Source organism: Equus caballus, chromosome 18, assembly GCF_041296265.1.
Source record: "Equus caballus isolate H_3958 breed thoroughbred chromosome 18, TB-T2T, whole genome shotgun sequence".
Classification (NCBI taxonomy): domain Eukaryota; kingdom Metazoa; phylum Chordata; class Mammalia; order Perissodactyla; family Equidae; genus Equus; species Equus caballus.
In genome coordinates this window covers 40,731,965-40,748,345 of record NC_091701.1, presented here as the reverse complement: position 1 = coordinate 40,748,345, position 16,381 = coordinate 40,731,965, and the positions used below count along the sequence as shown (strand labels likewise).

Sequence of the window (16,381 nt, the reverse complement as noted above, 5' to 3'; positions counted from 1 at the left end):
ACCTAAAAATATTTTGTTACCTAGTAATCTTCAGTTAAATCACAAACTACATTTCATTGTTTATAATTATTATCAAAGATAAAGCTGGACGCTAGTTAAAATGGTAAGGACAGAGTTTAATCAGTAATATACTATTGCAATAGGGAAAAGAGTCCAGCATGAACTGAACTCAACTTCAGTTGAGGTGACTGGGCGTTTTAAAGGGAGAATGAGAGAATAAAGAGGGGTATAAGTGGAGGCTCTGTTGAGTCAGGGAAGTGAAAAATTACAAAAGCAGGAAGGGAGGAGTTGGTCCATGTGAAATTCATCTGAGTTTGCTGACTGACAATGGAAGTTAGGCTCCTACCCACCCACAGAGACTGGGGGACAGGGGCCCTCTCTTCAGGTGTTGACTGGAGCAAACAGTAAATTCCTTGGCAGCCTTGAGTTTTCTCAGGCAGGCACTTTAAGGGAGCTAGGGTCATCCTAGGGGTGCAGCCTTGTGCTCTTAGAAAGTGTGTTAGTTTAAGCAAAGGTCAAGGTCAAAGCTTAGTCAAGAAGAGGGCTCCGAAGAGCTAGCTAGAGTTTGGTCAAGGAGAGAATCTTGTCATTATCCTAGTGCATAGAGAGGGGCCTATTGCCAGGAAATACATACATTTCTTTTTGTGGAAATTTAGTTAATTTATTGCCTGTTAGGTTACGTTTAGTAGTTCTTTTAACATATTCAATGACATGCTGGTGAAGATAAGAGTTCCTTTACTTCTCTGGTCTATCTTCTTCCTTCTGCTCCTGTCAAAGTAAAATTCTTGTAAGAAACCATAAATATGTTCATATATGTAGATGTTCTAAATACAATATATCTTTAATACTTGTTCAAAGGTAAAGCTTTTCATTCATTGGAAAATGTTTTTACACTGACTCTTTAAAAAACATATATAACAGTTTATAAATGTGCAGTTAAAGCCTCTTTATAAAGCATTTATCATCATTTGCACCTAATTATTTTAATTGCTTATTTGTAGGAAGGAATAGATAGATGTGTGGATATCATACTTGAGAATGTAACCTATTCTTATGGTCATAGTGCAAATTTTACAGGTCTTCATTTGGTTTGCAACTCAACATTTTTGCTTTGTTTGATAATGCTTACATCTTTTCTCCAAGATAAAAAAATATATTTTTCTATTTTTGATAGAAATAAAATGTATATTTAATAATAATTAAATAAAATATATTTTTTGAAACATTTACCTGCTCTAATGACCTTTTTGTTTAGTTAAATGCTTGCTATCTTAAGAGCCATTAACACTTCAAAAAAGTTTTTATTAGGTCTGAGAAAATTATAGATTTCACTATTTCCTTGTCTCCCTGGACGAACTTCTTAATAATTATTTTTATAGATTGTCCGTGAAACATGTTGAATTCCCTTGGTTTATCTTTAAAATAGATGTGATATTTCTTTTCAGTAATTATAGAAAGCATAAAAAGGATTTTAGTGTTACCGTACTTTGTAGGAGTATTATAAGATATATTGGAAATATGTATAAATTACCACTGATTATTTTTTATTTAGGGAATGATAAAATATTTCATCAGACTTAAAAAACTATAGCCATTTGATTCTTTTTAGGCATTTGGGCAATTGAGCTATATATGTATATGTTTTTTATTAGACACCAAGATTATAGTGTAGTTGAAAATTTTATATTTTTATATACTTTAAAGAGCTTAAAATTTAAAAAATAAGTTGATAATTATAACCCCGCCCCTGGTCTAGCCTTTGCTGAGCGCGCCATTTTCTTTCCCCATTACTGAACTTTTGAAACCACTTAATCACACTGCCTTCCATTACCTGAGTTGCATGAGGATTTTTTCATTTTTGTGTCCTTTAGGCACTCAAAGATTATTTATTGAATAAATAAGTGAAATAGTTTTGACTTAAAAAATAAATTATAAGCATGGTCACCTTGCTAATTTTTCTCACCTTGTTATTTGCAGGTTTTGAATTAAAATATAAAAGTACACTGAGTGGGCACAGTGCTCCTGTTCTGGCTTGTGCCTTTTCTCATAATGGGCAAATGCTAGTCTCGGGGTAAGCTATTTAGTTTAATCTCCTTAAACCATTTTGATATAAAATAGACATATAGAAAAATACATCAAACATAAGAGAATAGCTTGATAAGTTACTTTGATGCAAACCTGTGTAACCATTATTCAGGTCAAGAAATAGAACAGTAGTTGGTTCTGCTCCAGAAGTCCTCCCCTTTTAAGTGCCCCTTTCTGGGGACAACACCTTAGATAATACATAATACTGCTTTTTTCTTTTAAACTGATTTAAAACAAATCATACAATATGAATTAGTTTGTGTCTGGCTTCCTTTACTTAACATAATATTTATGACATTCCTTCATGTTACCGCGTATATCTGTGGTTTGTTGATTTTCATTGTAATATTCCATTGCATGCATATACCATACTTTATCCATTTTAATGTTGAGGAACATATGGATTATTTCCAGATTGGGAACATTATAATAATAATTCTGTGAATATATCTGTATCTCCTGGTGCACATGTTCATGCATTTCTGTAGGGTGAATACATAGAAATGGAATTGATGGGTTACACAATAGTTGTATTTTCAACTTTGACAGTAACACCAAATTGTTTTCCAAGTGGTCAAACACCCCTACAGTAGTGTTATTTCAAATGCTAGCCTATGCTTGGTATTGTGGGTCTTTTTAATTTTAGCCATTGTGATAGATGTGAAGTTTTATCTTATTGTGGTTTTAATTTGTGTTTCCCTGAAAGAGTGAGGTTAAAACCTTTTTCAGAAATTTATTGTCCATGTGTATTTCTTCTTTTATCAGGTGCCTGTTCATGTCTCTTGCCCATTTTCTTCTGGATTATCTTTTTCTTATTGATTTGTTGTTGATATCTGTCTGTCCGTCTCTCTGTCTATCTATCTATCTATCTATCTACCTACCTCTCTATTTCTGTATATGAGCCATTTATTGGTTATATGTGTTGCAAATATTTTTCCCCTCTCTTTGGATTTGTCTCTTCTTAGTTTATAATTTTAGTGTAGTCAATTTCTTTATGTTCTGAGGTCATGAAGATATTTTCCTATATTATCTTCTAAAACCTTCATTGTTTTTCCTTTCTCAAATTTGATTTGTGTGTATGATATGCGATAGGAATCTAGTTTCATTTCTTTCCATGTGGATATGCAGCTGTCCCAGCAGTATGTATTGAAAAGACCATCTTTTCTCCACCATTTTGCTATGTTGCCTTGTCAGAAATCACTGACCATGTGTGTGTGAGTCTGTGTCTCAGCCTGCTATTCCATTCTGTTTTTCTGTTTGTCTCTCCTTGCTCTGAAACCATTCTGTCTTTCCAAGGCTTTAGATTTTGGCTATTCCTGGCTTTTGACACTTCCATATAAATTTTAGAATTAGCTTGTCAGGTTGCCTCCAATTCCCCCCTCCACACATGCAAACCTCTTTGGATTTTGATTGGGGTTATATTGAGTCTGATAAATTTGGGGAGAATTGACATCTTTATGATATGGAGTCTGCTAAACCATGAATGTGTCCTATTTCACCATTTATTTTTCTTTTGATTTCTCTCAATAATTGGTGTGTGGAAGTCCTCCTCATCTTTTGTTAGATTTATTTTGAGGCACTTAATTTTTTTGTTACTGTTATAAAAGATGTGGCTAATATAGAGAAATATATGTGGAAAGACAATGGATTTTTCTATAAAGGTTCTAATTTTTGATTTTCTATGTACAAAATCATGTCATATGTTAATAATGATGGCTTTGTCTCTTCTGTTCTAGTCCTTGTACTTTTGACATCTTCTACGCCTTACTGAACTGGCTAACACTACCAGGATTAGGGGAATCATTCCTCATTGCAAAGGGAAAGCTTTCATTATTGCGATCACTGTAGATTTTTGAGAGATAAGCTTTATGCGCTCTTCTATTCCTTCTAGTTTCTAAGAATTTTTTATCACGAATAGGTGTTATATTTTGTCAAGTGATTTTTCTTGCATCTTTTGAAGTCATAATATGATTTTTCTCTTTTATTCTATTAATATGGTAAATTATACTGATTTTTCAAATACTAAACCAACCTTGCTTTGTTGGAATAAACACAACTTAGGACATATTATTTTTATGTATTGCTGTAGAGAAGTCAGTTTTATTCTGACTTGCTCCTTTGAATGTAATTCATATTTTTTTTGCTGGCTGCTCACAAAATTTTCTTTTTGTAGTTTTCTGCACGTTTACTTTGGTGTATTTAGATTTGGGTTTCTTTTTATTTAGTTTGCTCAGAATTCACGGAACTTCTTACTAATGTCGAATGATAGTTTATCAGTTTAGTGGAAATTCTTATTCATTATCTCTTCAGATGCTGCCTCTGTCCGTTTTTTTCCTCTTCTCTAAATCTAGGACTCCAGTTAAATGCAAATTATACCTTCTCACTGTGAACTTTATGTTTCTTTTCTATTTTTCATTCTTCTATTTCCTTTGCTTCGTTCTGAATGGTTTCCCTTTTACTGATAGTCTCTTCAGCTTTATTTAATGTGCTATTAAACTGGTCTACTGATGAGTCCTTAATTTTTATTTTATTTTTCAGTTCTAGAATTTCTATTTGGCTTTTTTTCAGGTCCACTGTGTCACTTTTTGTGATTTCTAGTTCTCTCGAAAATTTTAATCTTAGCTTTTATTTTTCAAAGCTTTATTCTGTAAAGCAGTTTGTTTGGGACACAGTAACATGATTCAGTTCCTTTATATTCTCCTTTTGAATACTTTGGTATGTTTTCTCCTTCCTGCCATTGGATTTCTAAAACTTTCCTGTCTGATATCACAGGCTATAGCATTCAAACCCACATTCATGGCTCTTCACAGCACCTTTGGCCCCAGCTGAGATATTTAGGCTCCTGACTTCCACTTAAAATGTTCTGGACTAAGCCTGATAGTTCTTTTCCCCATATGCTTCAATCCTTCCCAAATAATCAGCAAAATAATTAGCAATGTAGCCATTCTATTAGATATGACTCTTTTATTTCAAGAGATGAAAATAGTTCATCATCAAAAAGCATTTATAGTAATTCTTTTTTTACCTAGAATTGAAATCAGTGGAAAGTTTAAACAGAGAAAGTTGGATTTCCTTCTCTTGTTTTGGGGGACATTTTGTGCATTTCACTCTTGAGAGGTTAATCAACAAAATGTTTATATGAAATTCAGCAAATATTTATGGCTCTCTTATGTGTCCACCTCTCTGCTGGTGGCAATAGGGCATATAAAAGGAAGTATAAGACAATGTTTGTGCCCTTGAAAATGTTTTAATTCTCTGTCCTGATAGTTGATGTTCATGGTGATAACCTAATAACGCTGAAAGATCCTGATATGCTTACCCTCTGAATCATGGAAGAAGTGCTAAGTGATACTCAATATAGTTTTTGTGTTAAGGTCATTTTATAGCATTATAATGTCTTGTTTCTTGTATATATGTGCATCTTAATTAACTAACATATTATATTAACTGGAATGTTCCTTTTCCTTCATTCTGGATAAATGGAGGTTTACATTATTAAATACTTTTTGGTGTACAGTGTTGCTCTAGGTCGCATTCAGATAGTCTTCTGAATATTTTTAGTTTATTTGGATAAATATACAGGCAAGTGAATGAGTTGGAAATGTAAGTTGGTGAAATATAAACATTTAGTTTTTTAGGAGAATTGAGAGACATGTTTGAACCATATTTGATGAGTCGATAAATAAGTTAATTGGTCAATGATAGAGAGATTTCATTTGTGACTAAAAGTCATTGGTAAGGTACAGTAGATACATATGAGAAAGAGGGAGACAGTGGGGAAAAAGTGTGTAGAATAAAAGATATCTGAAAATAAGAGGCTAGACAGGAAAAATGAATTGACAGCAGAATGGGATTGTAGGTGAGAAGTCTGCTAAGGAAGTTGTATAGGGCATAGATATGGGTGACCATGTAAAAGGCGGTACAGAATTTATAGACGCAGATAGGGGAGGATTGGGCAACTAAAAGGCCATTCCAGGTGGCAGGAAATTCTTGGCTAGATTAAAATGTGTGGTAAATATAAAGAGGAGAAAGGGGAATTGAGGCTGTAAGAATAAGTGGTAGAGGTGATGGATTTAAGAGAACTACTGAAACTTTTAAAGCATTCTAATAGACATTGCCTAGCTATACCAGATGAGTGCTAATGCTGAAGTAAAGAAATGGAATCACGATTTAGGTCAGAGGTTCTCATACTTTTTGGTCTTAGGATTCTTTGACACTCTTAAAAGTTATTGGGGACTCCAAAGAGCTTTTGCTTATATGGTTATATATATCGCTATTTACAGAAAATAAAACTGAGAAAATGCTAAAACATTTTTAATTCATTTAAAAACAAGAATGAACTCATTGCATATTAACAACATTTTTTCTTAGGAAAAATAAAAAAATAGAAGAGGGGCAGTATTTTAAATTTTTGAAAATCTCTTCAGTATCTGGGTTAGCGGAAGATACATTGATTCTCATGTATGCTTCACACATTCCATTAGCTTTCAGAGTTATGATGACATCACACATCATGGAGCAAAATATGTAGGAACTTTTCCCCTTCATCTTTCTCCACGTCTCTCCTCTAATAACTTTCTTCTAGCTGCTTAGCAGAATTTGTCCTCAGTTCCACTCCACTTCTCCTGATCCAACCAGATAAAATGAACATTGTATGTATTAGCTTCTATTCAAGCAGGAAGGGTCAGTCTTTATAATTCAAATAGAGGCTGTCTCCTTCCATAAGTTCTCAGTACTAGTAGTTAGGATTCCTTGGAAACTAGTTTAAAAATGCCCATTGTTGTTAGAGTTTTAAGAGTTCAAGAAGTAACACCCTCTTTTCTTGAGTTGAAAACCAATGAGAGAGAAATATAGGATAGACAGTCTGGGTAACAGACTATAAATCTGCAGCTGACTTGCTCACGTGCTCTTGGACAGCACGGACTGCCGCAGACTTGCCCTGCAGGGGCAGATTGGAAACAGGAAAATCCAGAAGGGACTGCGCCACGTGGCTTAGCGTCTGCCGCCAGACTTTCCAGTCATCTGTCCTTCCTTTTCTGCTAAGCAGGAGAGAACGAAGAGAGGCCAGGAATCTCACTCCAGGAGGGATGGGAAGTGTCCCCCCTCTTCCCAGCAAGATGCCTGTTTATATTTTTTCTGTTTCATGCATGTGGACGTTCAAGTTCCATTGTCATAAATTAGGAGTGGCTTTAACAAACAACCTCTCGCTCAGTAATGACTAGCATAAGAAGACTTACGCTCACCCTTCCAAAACTCAAACCATCTTTTTTTTTTTTTTCCTGTTTCTACAACATTGTTGACAATCCTATGGAACAAGTCAGTTCATTTAAGTAGCCTTAAAAGTACGTGTTGCAATTTGTTTATCATGGAGGGTTATCAGATGTTGCATTGCTTGAAATTTTATGTCTTCTGAAAGCTTTAGTGAAGTTCGAATAGCCGTGCCATCTTCTTTAGGCTATAACTACCAGGGTAGTTATGCCATGGCCCATTATGAATCAATTTTAATTTTAATGTGTTCCTGGGGATGATGTTCTAGGAAGTGTAAAAGCCAAAAACGTGGGTTTTAGAATCACATAGAACTGAGTTTTAATCTCAGCCCTACCACTTACTAGCTGTATGACCTTAACAAGTTCCAGTTCCATCTCCTCTCAGCTTCACTTTTCTGAATTATAAAATGGGGAAAATAGTAACACATTCCTCATTAGATTGTTATGAAGATTAAATAAGAAAATGCAGGCAAAGCATTTATTACTTAGATTTGGGGCATAATAATTGCTCAATGCATGTTTATTAAATATTATGTATATTATAATAATGCATATTATTTTGTATGTAATCCAGAACATTGGGCAGTCGTATAACATGCCATTTTACCCTCTCATTGTCTGATTTCTGCTTTTTCTAAATTAACTTTTAGCTGTTGGCCTATACTGAGGGTTGTTACAAAACAGCTGTTTGAAACCATGTTCATTCAAGAAGAGTTGTTGAGGACTTGGTTCCCAGCATCCTCTCTATAAAGACCTTGGAGGAAATAGTTCTTTCACGTCTCAGTTTAAGGAATTGATGTCTCTTTTCCAAGCATTGGGTTTGTGTTTCTATCTTAAATTGTGTAACAGATTGTTTCCTTTTTTGAATTGCTGTTGAAGAAGCTCGGAACCAAATTTGCAGTCCTCCGTTAGCAATGTAGGCTGGATTTTATGACATATATTTTGTATACTAATCTTAACCTTCATTCCTCTCCCCACCTCATCCTTATGTTCTCTTCCTCATCAGTTTCTTCACTTTTTTTTTGGTGAGGAAGATTGGCCCTGAGCTAACATCTGTGCCAGTTTTCCTCTATTTTGTATATGGGATGCCATCACATGGCTTCATGAGCAGTGTGTAGGTCTGCACCTGGGGTCTGAACCCACGAACCCTGGGCTACCGAAGTAGAGCATGCAAACCTAACCACCACAACAACAGGCTGGCCCCACCTCACATGATTTTTATCTTGTTTTTGCTCCATCTTTGTAAGAGACTGCAAATACTTTCTGAATGGGAAGAAACATAGATATGTTTAAAATAAAAATGCTTGTGTGTAAAATAAATCTTTAAACCTTGGGAACGTACTTGACCTAAAGAAATAGTTGTTGATAGTTTTATTTGATTAGTTTTTTGGCCATTGTATAAAGCTAGTTTGGATTAATATGCTGTGGGTGAATTCTGACATGGATGGCTGTACAATGTCACTATAATGTCACTGATCTCCCTTCAGCCTATGATTATACTCTCTCCCATATCAAGCACACAACTGTCTGTGTTGTTGCTCTTGTCTAGTAGTTGTCTAGATATAATTGACATGTTTCTCGTCTATTCTTGAGTGAGTAGAGTTGAGGTTTTAGAGTGCCACAAAACTGCAGAAACAGATTATCAAAAGGCTTGAATACTAAGGCCTCCTTCTTAAGGAAAAGTGGGGTTAGGGTGACAGGGCAGATGGGTTGGAATGGGGATACAGAAAAGTTAGAGGAGGAGTTATATAAAGCAGGCAGGAAATGTACAACCAGGGCAGCAAACAGTTGGATTTTTTGTGTGATGTTGGTTGAGGTTCAATTTAGGGAATAGTTTGAGATTTTATATTGTTTCAGTAGTTACAGAGTATTTTATTTTGTGTCTATTTACAGTGATTCTTTTATCTCCTGGACTTTGAAACTCATATCTCAAATATCAAAAACTGTTATTTTTCCCTAATCCTAATTTCCTTCCTTCAAAATCTAATCAGTCATCAAATCCTGTTGCATCTTCCTTTCAATCCCTATTAGTCAAATTGGAGGCTATAGGAAAATGTGTTGAAAATCCTTTTTCTCTCCAGAGTCTGCAGGTCTCTGTCCATAATCTCCATTCTTGCTTGGATTCAATGGACTCTTAATTAAGAGTTCTTCTTGTTTGGTCTTTTGCTCCTCAAATTCATTCCTATACCTCATCAGCAAGTGAACCTGTTCCATTGCCTTCCTATTCCATTGCTTTCATGGCTCCCTATCTGTTGCCTACAAGACTGTCTAAATTTCTTGGGCAGGCACTCAGGGTACTTTGTATTTTTGTTCTAGTCTGCATTTTTGGCCTTATTGCTTGCTATTTCCATATGTAGACTTTTTCTTGTTGCCCTAATTTCTGTCTTCCCAGCACAAAGCTCACGAAGATTACTAATGATGATCCAGCTTCTCAAGTGATACATCGTTAGGATGAGTTAGTTTTAATTGCAGTAGTGGTAGTCTCAGAAGATGGAATTTCCTTTTACTTTTCTTTTTTAAGATGCTCAGAAGTAATAATAGCGTTTTCCCTAAGAATTTTAGATATTCCAGTAATAATACCTTGTACCTTGAGGAATTTAAGACTAAATAAGAGTGGTTTATAAATGATGTCTAGCATATACATGCTCAAATAATGTTAGCTGCTAATATAATTTCTCATTTTTTTTTGGATGGAATTTAACATTTAATGCTATAACTCTTTTTTGACATTCTGAATGCATTTATAGCCCTCCCATTTTCTTGTATTTTATTTTATATTTGGATGTTTAAAGAATAATTCCTATTTTGAATTTATGACAAAGATTCTGCAGTCAAAATTCGTCATCAACACTGGATAGCCAACTAAACAAGGAATTTTAAGTCTTATTTAAAGGAATTTTAAGCCTCCCAGTAGGTATGACTCCTGTGGTCAGACTGTAATCAGCTACGTTTTAGGAATAAGTGCAAATATTATTCAAGTTGTACAGAAGGTAGTAAGTAACACTTGTATTGTTCATATGTTTTCTTGCCTTGCAACATTTCCAAATGGGGAAATATCCAAAAAAGACTATTTCCAAAGGGGGAATATATCATGTAGAGGCATATTTATCTATTGTTTTTAATTATGTGTTTTGTTATAGTATTACATTTTTTTGGTATGATGATTTTTTTCATCATTAGAATAATCCCAGATGGTGGTTTTTAATTTTTATACCATTAAAAGAAACCATGTAGAGTCCCTATCAAGTTTAGAATTACAATTTTCAAAAATGAGTCACAATCAAGATGTGTGTATATGCGTGTATATATATATCGGTAGATTAGTAATTAAGGCACAGCCATATTGACGACAGAGAACAATGCTATCTGAAACAAAAACCAAGTAGCAAGTAATAGCTTTTCCTTGTATTATTTTTCCCTTTCAGTTACTGACTTGATAGGGATTGTGTCTTATTTATACATCACAAATCCTTATTCTGTTTGTAGCTATATAGTATAAATAGCACATGCTAGTGTTTAATAAAGTTCATAATTTTCTGATATATTTCATATATGGCATGTAGTTTTTTGAATAAAAGTTTATACATGTGAACAAAAAGATACTGCATCTAAATGTATATCAATATTTCGGTCTTTTCTAAAAAAGTTGTTAGAATGATTTAAAAATACTAATTACATAAATGCTGTACTTGGTTTTTATGGAACTGTTCACCCATAAATTTCCTTTTTCTTTTAAAGATCAGTGGATAAGTCTGTGATAGTGTATGATACTGTAAGTATTTAAAAATCTTGTGTGTGTGATCTGTGTAAATTTTGTTTATTTATTAGGCTACTGAACTTCAAGTTTAGTTAGGCAAGATGAAAAAAATGTATACATTTTTTCTGTTTAGGGTGCCCAAGAGTATAACATACATTTTCAGAAATGCTAAAATAGTTGTGCAAGTGAGATACTGGTTTTGTGATTTTAAGATGGACAGATGTTTAATCTGATCAAAGAAAATACAGAATTAAAGAGCACCGGTATCCAAAAAATTACTTTAAATCCTTATTCTTAAACTTTTACACCAATTTTCCATAATAGCAAAGAATGAATGTTTACCCCAGGGTTTGGGGAGGGTATAGTTGAAAGTGGTGGTTAGAGTCCTGGCTGGATTTAGGGACTAGTATAAGGAAGAGTAGGTTATTATGGATTTAGAAAATGGGAGTTTTTGGTAGATCCATGTGAATAAAGGCTGAGTTGCATGAATATGAAGAAAAATGGATGTTTTACATATAGTCATGTGCTGCATAGTGATGTTTTGGTCAACCATGGACTGCATATATAACAGTGGTCCCATAAGATTAGTATCATATAGGGGCTGGCCCCGTGGCCGAGTGCTTAAGTTCACTCACTCTGCTGCAGGCGGCCCAGTGTTCGGATCCTGGGCGTGGACATGGCACTGCTCATCAAACCACGCTGAGGCAGCGTCCCACATGCCACAACTAGAAGGACCCACAACGAAGAATATACAACTATGTACTGGGGGACTTTGGGGAGAAAAAGGAAAAACAAATCTTTAAAAAAAAAAAAGATTAGTATCATATAGCCTAGGTGTGTAGTAGGCTATACCATTTAGGTGTGTATAAGTAGACTCTATAATGTTTGCTCAACGACAAAATCGCCTGACAACTCATTTCTCTGAATGTATCCCAGTCATTAAGTGACATATGACTGTATAGTGAAGATGTAGTTGACAAAAATATTCTCCAAGAGAAATCCATGTTGACTGGAGACTTTTTTTTTTTGGTGAGGAAGATTGGCTCTACCCTAACATCTGTTGCCATTCTTCCCCTCCCCCCTTTTTTTTCCCTCCCCAAAGCCCCAGTACCTAGTTGTATATCCTAGTTGTAAGTCCTTCTCGTTCTTCTGTGTGGGACACTGCCACAGCATGGGTTGATGAGCAGCCTGTAGGTCCATGCCCAGGATCCAAACCAGCAAACCCCAGGCTGCAAAAGCAGAGCATGTGAACTTAATCACTGCACCACCAGGCTGGCTCGCCATGAATGGAGCCTTATAATGATTGAGTTCAGGCTGTAGCTATGCCAGCAAATGAAATGGATATGTAAATTATCAAAGTGTAGTGGTTCAAGCAAGGAATCTAAACTAGTCCTCCACACAGAAGTTCAAATCATTGAGAGTTCTGGCAGGAAATGTGAAACAATACTCAAACTAGGTGAAGTAGAACCTTAATATTTCTGATGAAATTTTCAGAAAATTTTACATTCACAAAAACAGCTATAACATTAAATTTTCTCCATAAAATATGTATATGAGTCTCAATTAAATACATATAGATGCTGGATGGCCAGCTAAGTGTACTCAAAATCTAAGTGCCTAATTTCTATTTGCTGGTCCTGCAATGGCTACAAGTCAAATGTCGTAGGAAAAATACAAATTATTTCATGTAATAGACATTTAGGTTACTGTTAGTAAGTTCAAATGAATCGGCAAAAGCTGAGAGTCTGTTATACTAAAGATTTCTAGGAAGGTGGTCCGTAGATAATAGTGCTGATAATTGAGAAAGAGTGAAACAAGTATCTGATAATATTCTCAGTTATAGATGTTATGCTCCATTCATTGGGTAAAGTTTCAACATGTATTAGTGACTAATAATAATAATTACAGTTCACTTAGCCATTTATGTCAAATGAGTTTTTATCTGTAACTTTACTCTTGCCTGAGTAAATCTAAAGCTGTTTCTCTTGTTTTTCAGAATACTGAGAATATACTTTACACGTTGACTCAGCACACCAGGTCTGAACTTTCTCTCTATTAATATAATTAAAATTAAATATAATTAAAATTAATGTAATTTAAAAAAATAGCCTGAGGATACCTAATTGTTGTTTTTATTAACTAGGTATGTCACAACATGTGCCTTTGCACCCAATATCCTTTTACTTGCTACTGGTTCAATGGACAAAACAGTGAACATCTGGCAATTTGACCCGGAAGCACTTTGCCAAGGTTAGTAAGGACATCGTATTTAACCCTGTTCAACTGCATTCACCATTAAAATCAGAAATTCAGTAATTTTTTTGACAAATTATTCACATTGCTTTTCTCACTATGAAGTATACATCCAAGTTTAATGTAATTTAAAAGTAATTTCAGAAAAGCGAGTCTTAAAGTAGTTGACCTATGTTAAAACTGTTGGTAAATGCTTTTGGCGCACATTCAGGTTTATCACATCTCCCATGGCTTTGTAAGCTCGCTATTTATACTCTGTACTAATTTTTCAGATAAATATAGCCTGGGAACAAAATAGAAATTATTGTTTTATTTTGTTGGTTTTATTTTTGGCCTCATCAAGCAATGTTGCCACATAATTTAGGCATTTTATTTTTATCAGTGTCAGAATTAACCAAATAGTGGTGCTGATAAGCAGATGATAGAGCAAATAGAATACTTTTGCTGACATGAATTTTATATAATAAAGAAAAATTGTTCTTCCGGAGTGAAAAATAAAAAGCACCAAAAGAGCAGTATTTAAAGTAGTATTAAATGGTGCATAGTATTTGATTTTTTGAAATTTCTTTAAAGGATGTTAAAGTAGTAAAACACAGATTTTAAAAAATTTCATTTACTTTTTAATTCAAAGTGAGAATGTTTATAAAGGAAATACTTTTTCTTTTGTTTATTTCACTTGCCTTTTTGTGTGGGTTTTTTTGTTTGTTTGTTTTTTAAGCAGGGAGCACAGAAGATCAGCCGAAGCAGTTTATTGAAGATTGGTCAGAGGACGACGTCTCAACATGGCTCTGTGCACAAGGTTTAGAAGACCTTACTGGTCTCTTCAAAATGAATAACATTGATGGAAGAGAACTGTTGAATCTTACAAAAGAAAGTCTGGCTGATGATTTGAAAATTGGTAAGATTAGTGCAACATAGGCAGTCTTAAAAACAATTTTTAATAATGTACTCTGAGATTGGTTTTAGTTGCATTAATGGTTTCCTCTTAATATTCTAACCTAGTAAGTAAGCTGGTATATATCTTCGCACAGAAGGACCGTATATTTTTATTAGATTATGGAAAGGAAATGTTACATAGCATTTCTTTAGGTAACTAAAGCGACCATGTAACTGTAATTTTCAAAACATATATTTTTTAAATTGAGATATAATTCACATATGATAAAACTCATCCTTTTATAAGTGCACATTGCAGTGATTTTTAGTATATTCACAGAGTGGTAAATCACCACTATATAATTCCAGAACATTTTTCTCAAAAAGAAACCCCATGAGCATTAGCAGCCACTCCTTATTCCCTTTCTCTCTAGCCCCTGGCAGTCACTGATCTACTTTCTGTCTCTAAGAATTTGCCTATTCTTGATGTTTCATACAAATGGAATCATACAATATATGGCCTTTTGTGTCGGGCCTCTTTTACTTAGCAAGTTTTCAAGGTTCATCCATGTTGTGTCACATATTAGTACTTCATTTATTTTTACAACTGAATAATATTCCATTGTATGATTTTATCACTTTTTGCTTATCTATTCATCAGTTGACTGAATTTAGCTTGTTTCCATTTTTTAGCTGCTATAAATAATGCTGATGTGAACACTCATGTACAAGTTTTTGTGTGGGCATCTATTTCCAGTTTTCTTGGGTGTATAATTAGGAGTGGAATTGGTGGGTCATATGGTAACTCTGTGCTAGCCTTTGAGGAACTGCCAGACTATTTTCCCAGGCAGCTGTGCTGTTTTACGTTCTCACCAGCAGTGTGTGAGAATTCCAGTTTCTCCACATCCTCAACACTTGTTTGCTTTTTAAATTATAGCCATCCTAGTGGTTTCTCATTGTGGGTAGTTTTTTTTTTTCCCCTGAGGAAGATTAGCCCTGAACTAACGTCTATTGCCAATTTTCCTCTTATTTTGCTTAAGGAAGATGAGCCCTAAGCTAACATCTGTTGCCAGTCTTCCTCGTATTTTGCTTGACGAAGATTAACTCTGAGCTAACATCTGTGCCAGTCTTCCTCCACTTCCTATGTGGGTTGCCGCCACAGCACAGCTGTTGAGTGGTGTAGGTCCACACTCGAGATCTGAACCTGCAAACCTGGGCTTCTGAAATGGAGCACACCAAACTTTACCAGTATGCCACTGGAGTGGCCCCTCCTTGTGGTTTTGATATGCATTTCTCTGATGACTAGTGATGTTGAACATCTGTTCATGTGCTTGTTGGCCATTTGTATATATTGTTTGGAGAAATGTTGATTCAGATCCTTTGCCCATTTAAAAAATTGGGTTATTTGTCTTTTTTCTGTTGTTTATATAAACTTGGATACTAGACTTTTATCAGATAGATGATTTGTAAATATTTTCTCCCATTCTGTGGGTTATCTTTACACCTTCTTGATAGTATCCTTTGATGCACAAAAGTTTTAAATTTTGATGGAGTCCAGTTTATCTGGTTTTTTTTCCCTGTTGTTACTTGTGCTGTAGGTGTCATATCTGAGAAACCATTGCCTAATCCCAAGTCTCAAAGATATACATCTGTGTTTTCTTTTATGACTTTTATAGTTTTACCTCTCACATTTTCTGTGTAACCAGTTTTGACTTAATTTTTATACGGTGTGAGGTAAGAGTCTAGCTTAATACTCTCAGATGTGGATATCCAGTTGTCCCGGCACCATTTGTTGAAAAGACTATTCTTTCTCCTTTGAATTGTCTTGGCACCCTTGTGGATCAGTTGATCATAAATTTGAGGGTTTATTTCTGGATTCTCAATTATATTTCATTGATATGTTTGTCTATCTTTCTGCTAGTTCCACACTGTCTTAATTACTATAGCTTTGTAGTAAGTTTTAAAATTGAAAAATGTGCCCTCCATCACCCATCCCCACCCAAGGTTGGTTTTGCTGTTCTGGGTTCCTTGTATTTCCATATGAATTTTAGGATCAATTTATCAGTTTTTGCAAAACACAGCCACTTGATTTTGATAGGGAATGTATTGATCTGTAGATCAGTTTGGGGATTATTGTCATCTT

The 16,381-nt window shown here is 34.7% G+C and overlaps 1 protein-coding gene across 18 annotated transcripts in view; it reads left to right on the top strand.

The window, feature by feature from the left end:
- The window catches only part of WDSUB1 (WD repeat, sterile alpha motif and U-box domain containing 1), a 55,691-nt gene that overhangs the window by 10,154 nt on the left and 29,156 nt on the right, over nt 1-16,381 (top strand). For 9 of the 18 annotated variants that reach the window (XM_023622985.2, XM_005601513.4, XM_023622981.2 and 6 more), the window contains 5 exons: nt 1,978-2,071; nt 11,091-11,124; nt 13,106-13,146; nt 13,253-13,359; nt 14,081-14,260. In XM_023622985.2, coding sequence (XP_023478753.1) covers nt 1,978-2,071; nt 11,091-11,124; nt 13,106-13,146; nt 13,253-13,359; nt 14,081-14,260 — 456 coding nt within the window. The remainder of the gene's footprint in view (nt 1-1,977; nt 2,072-11,090; nt 11,125-13,105; nt 13,147-13,252; nt 13,360-14,080; nt 14,261-16,381) is intronic. The other 9 variants (XM_070241088.1, XM_070241085.1, XM_070241089.1 and 6 more) reach the window with 1 other exon arrangement.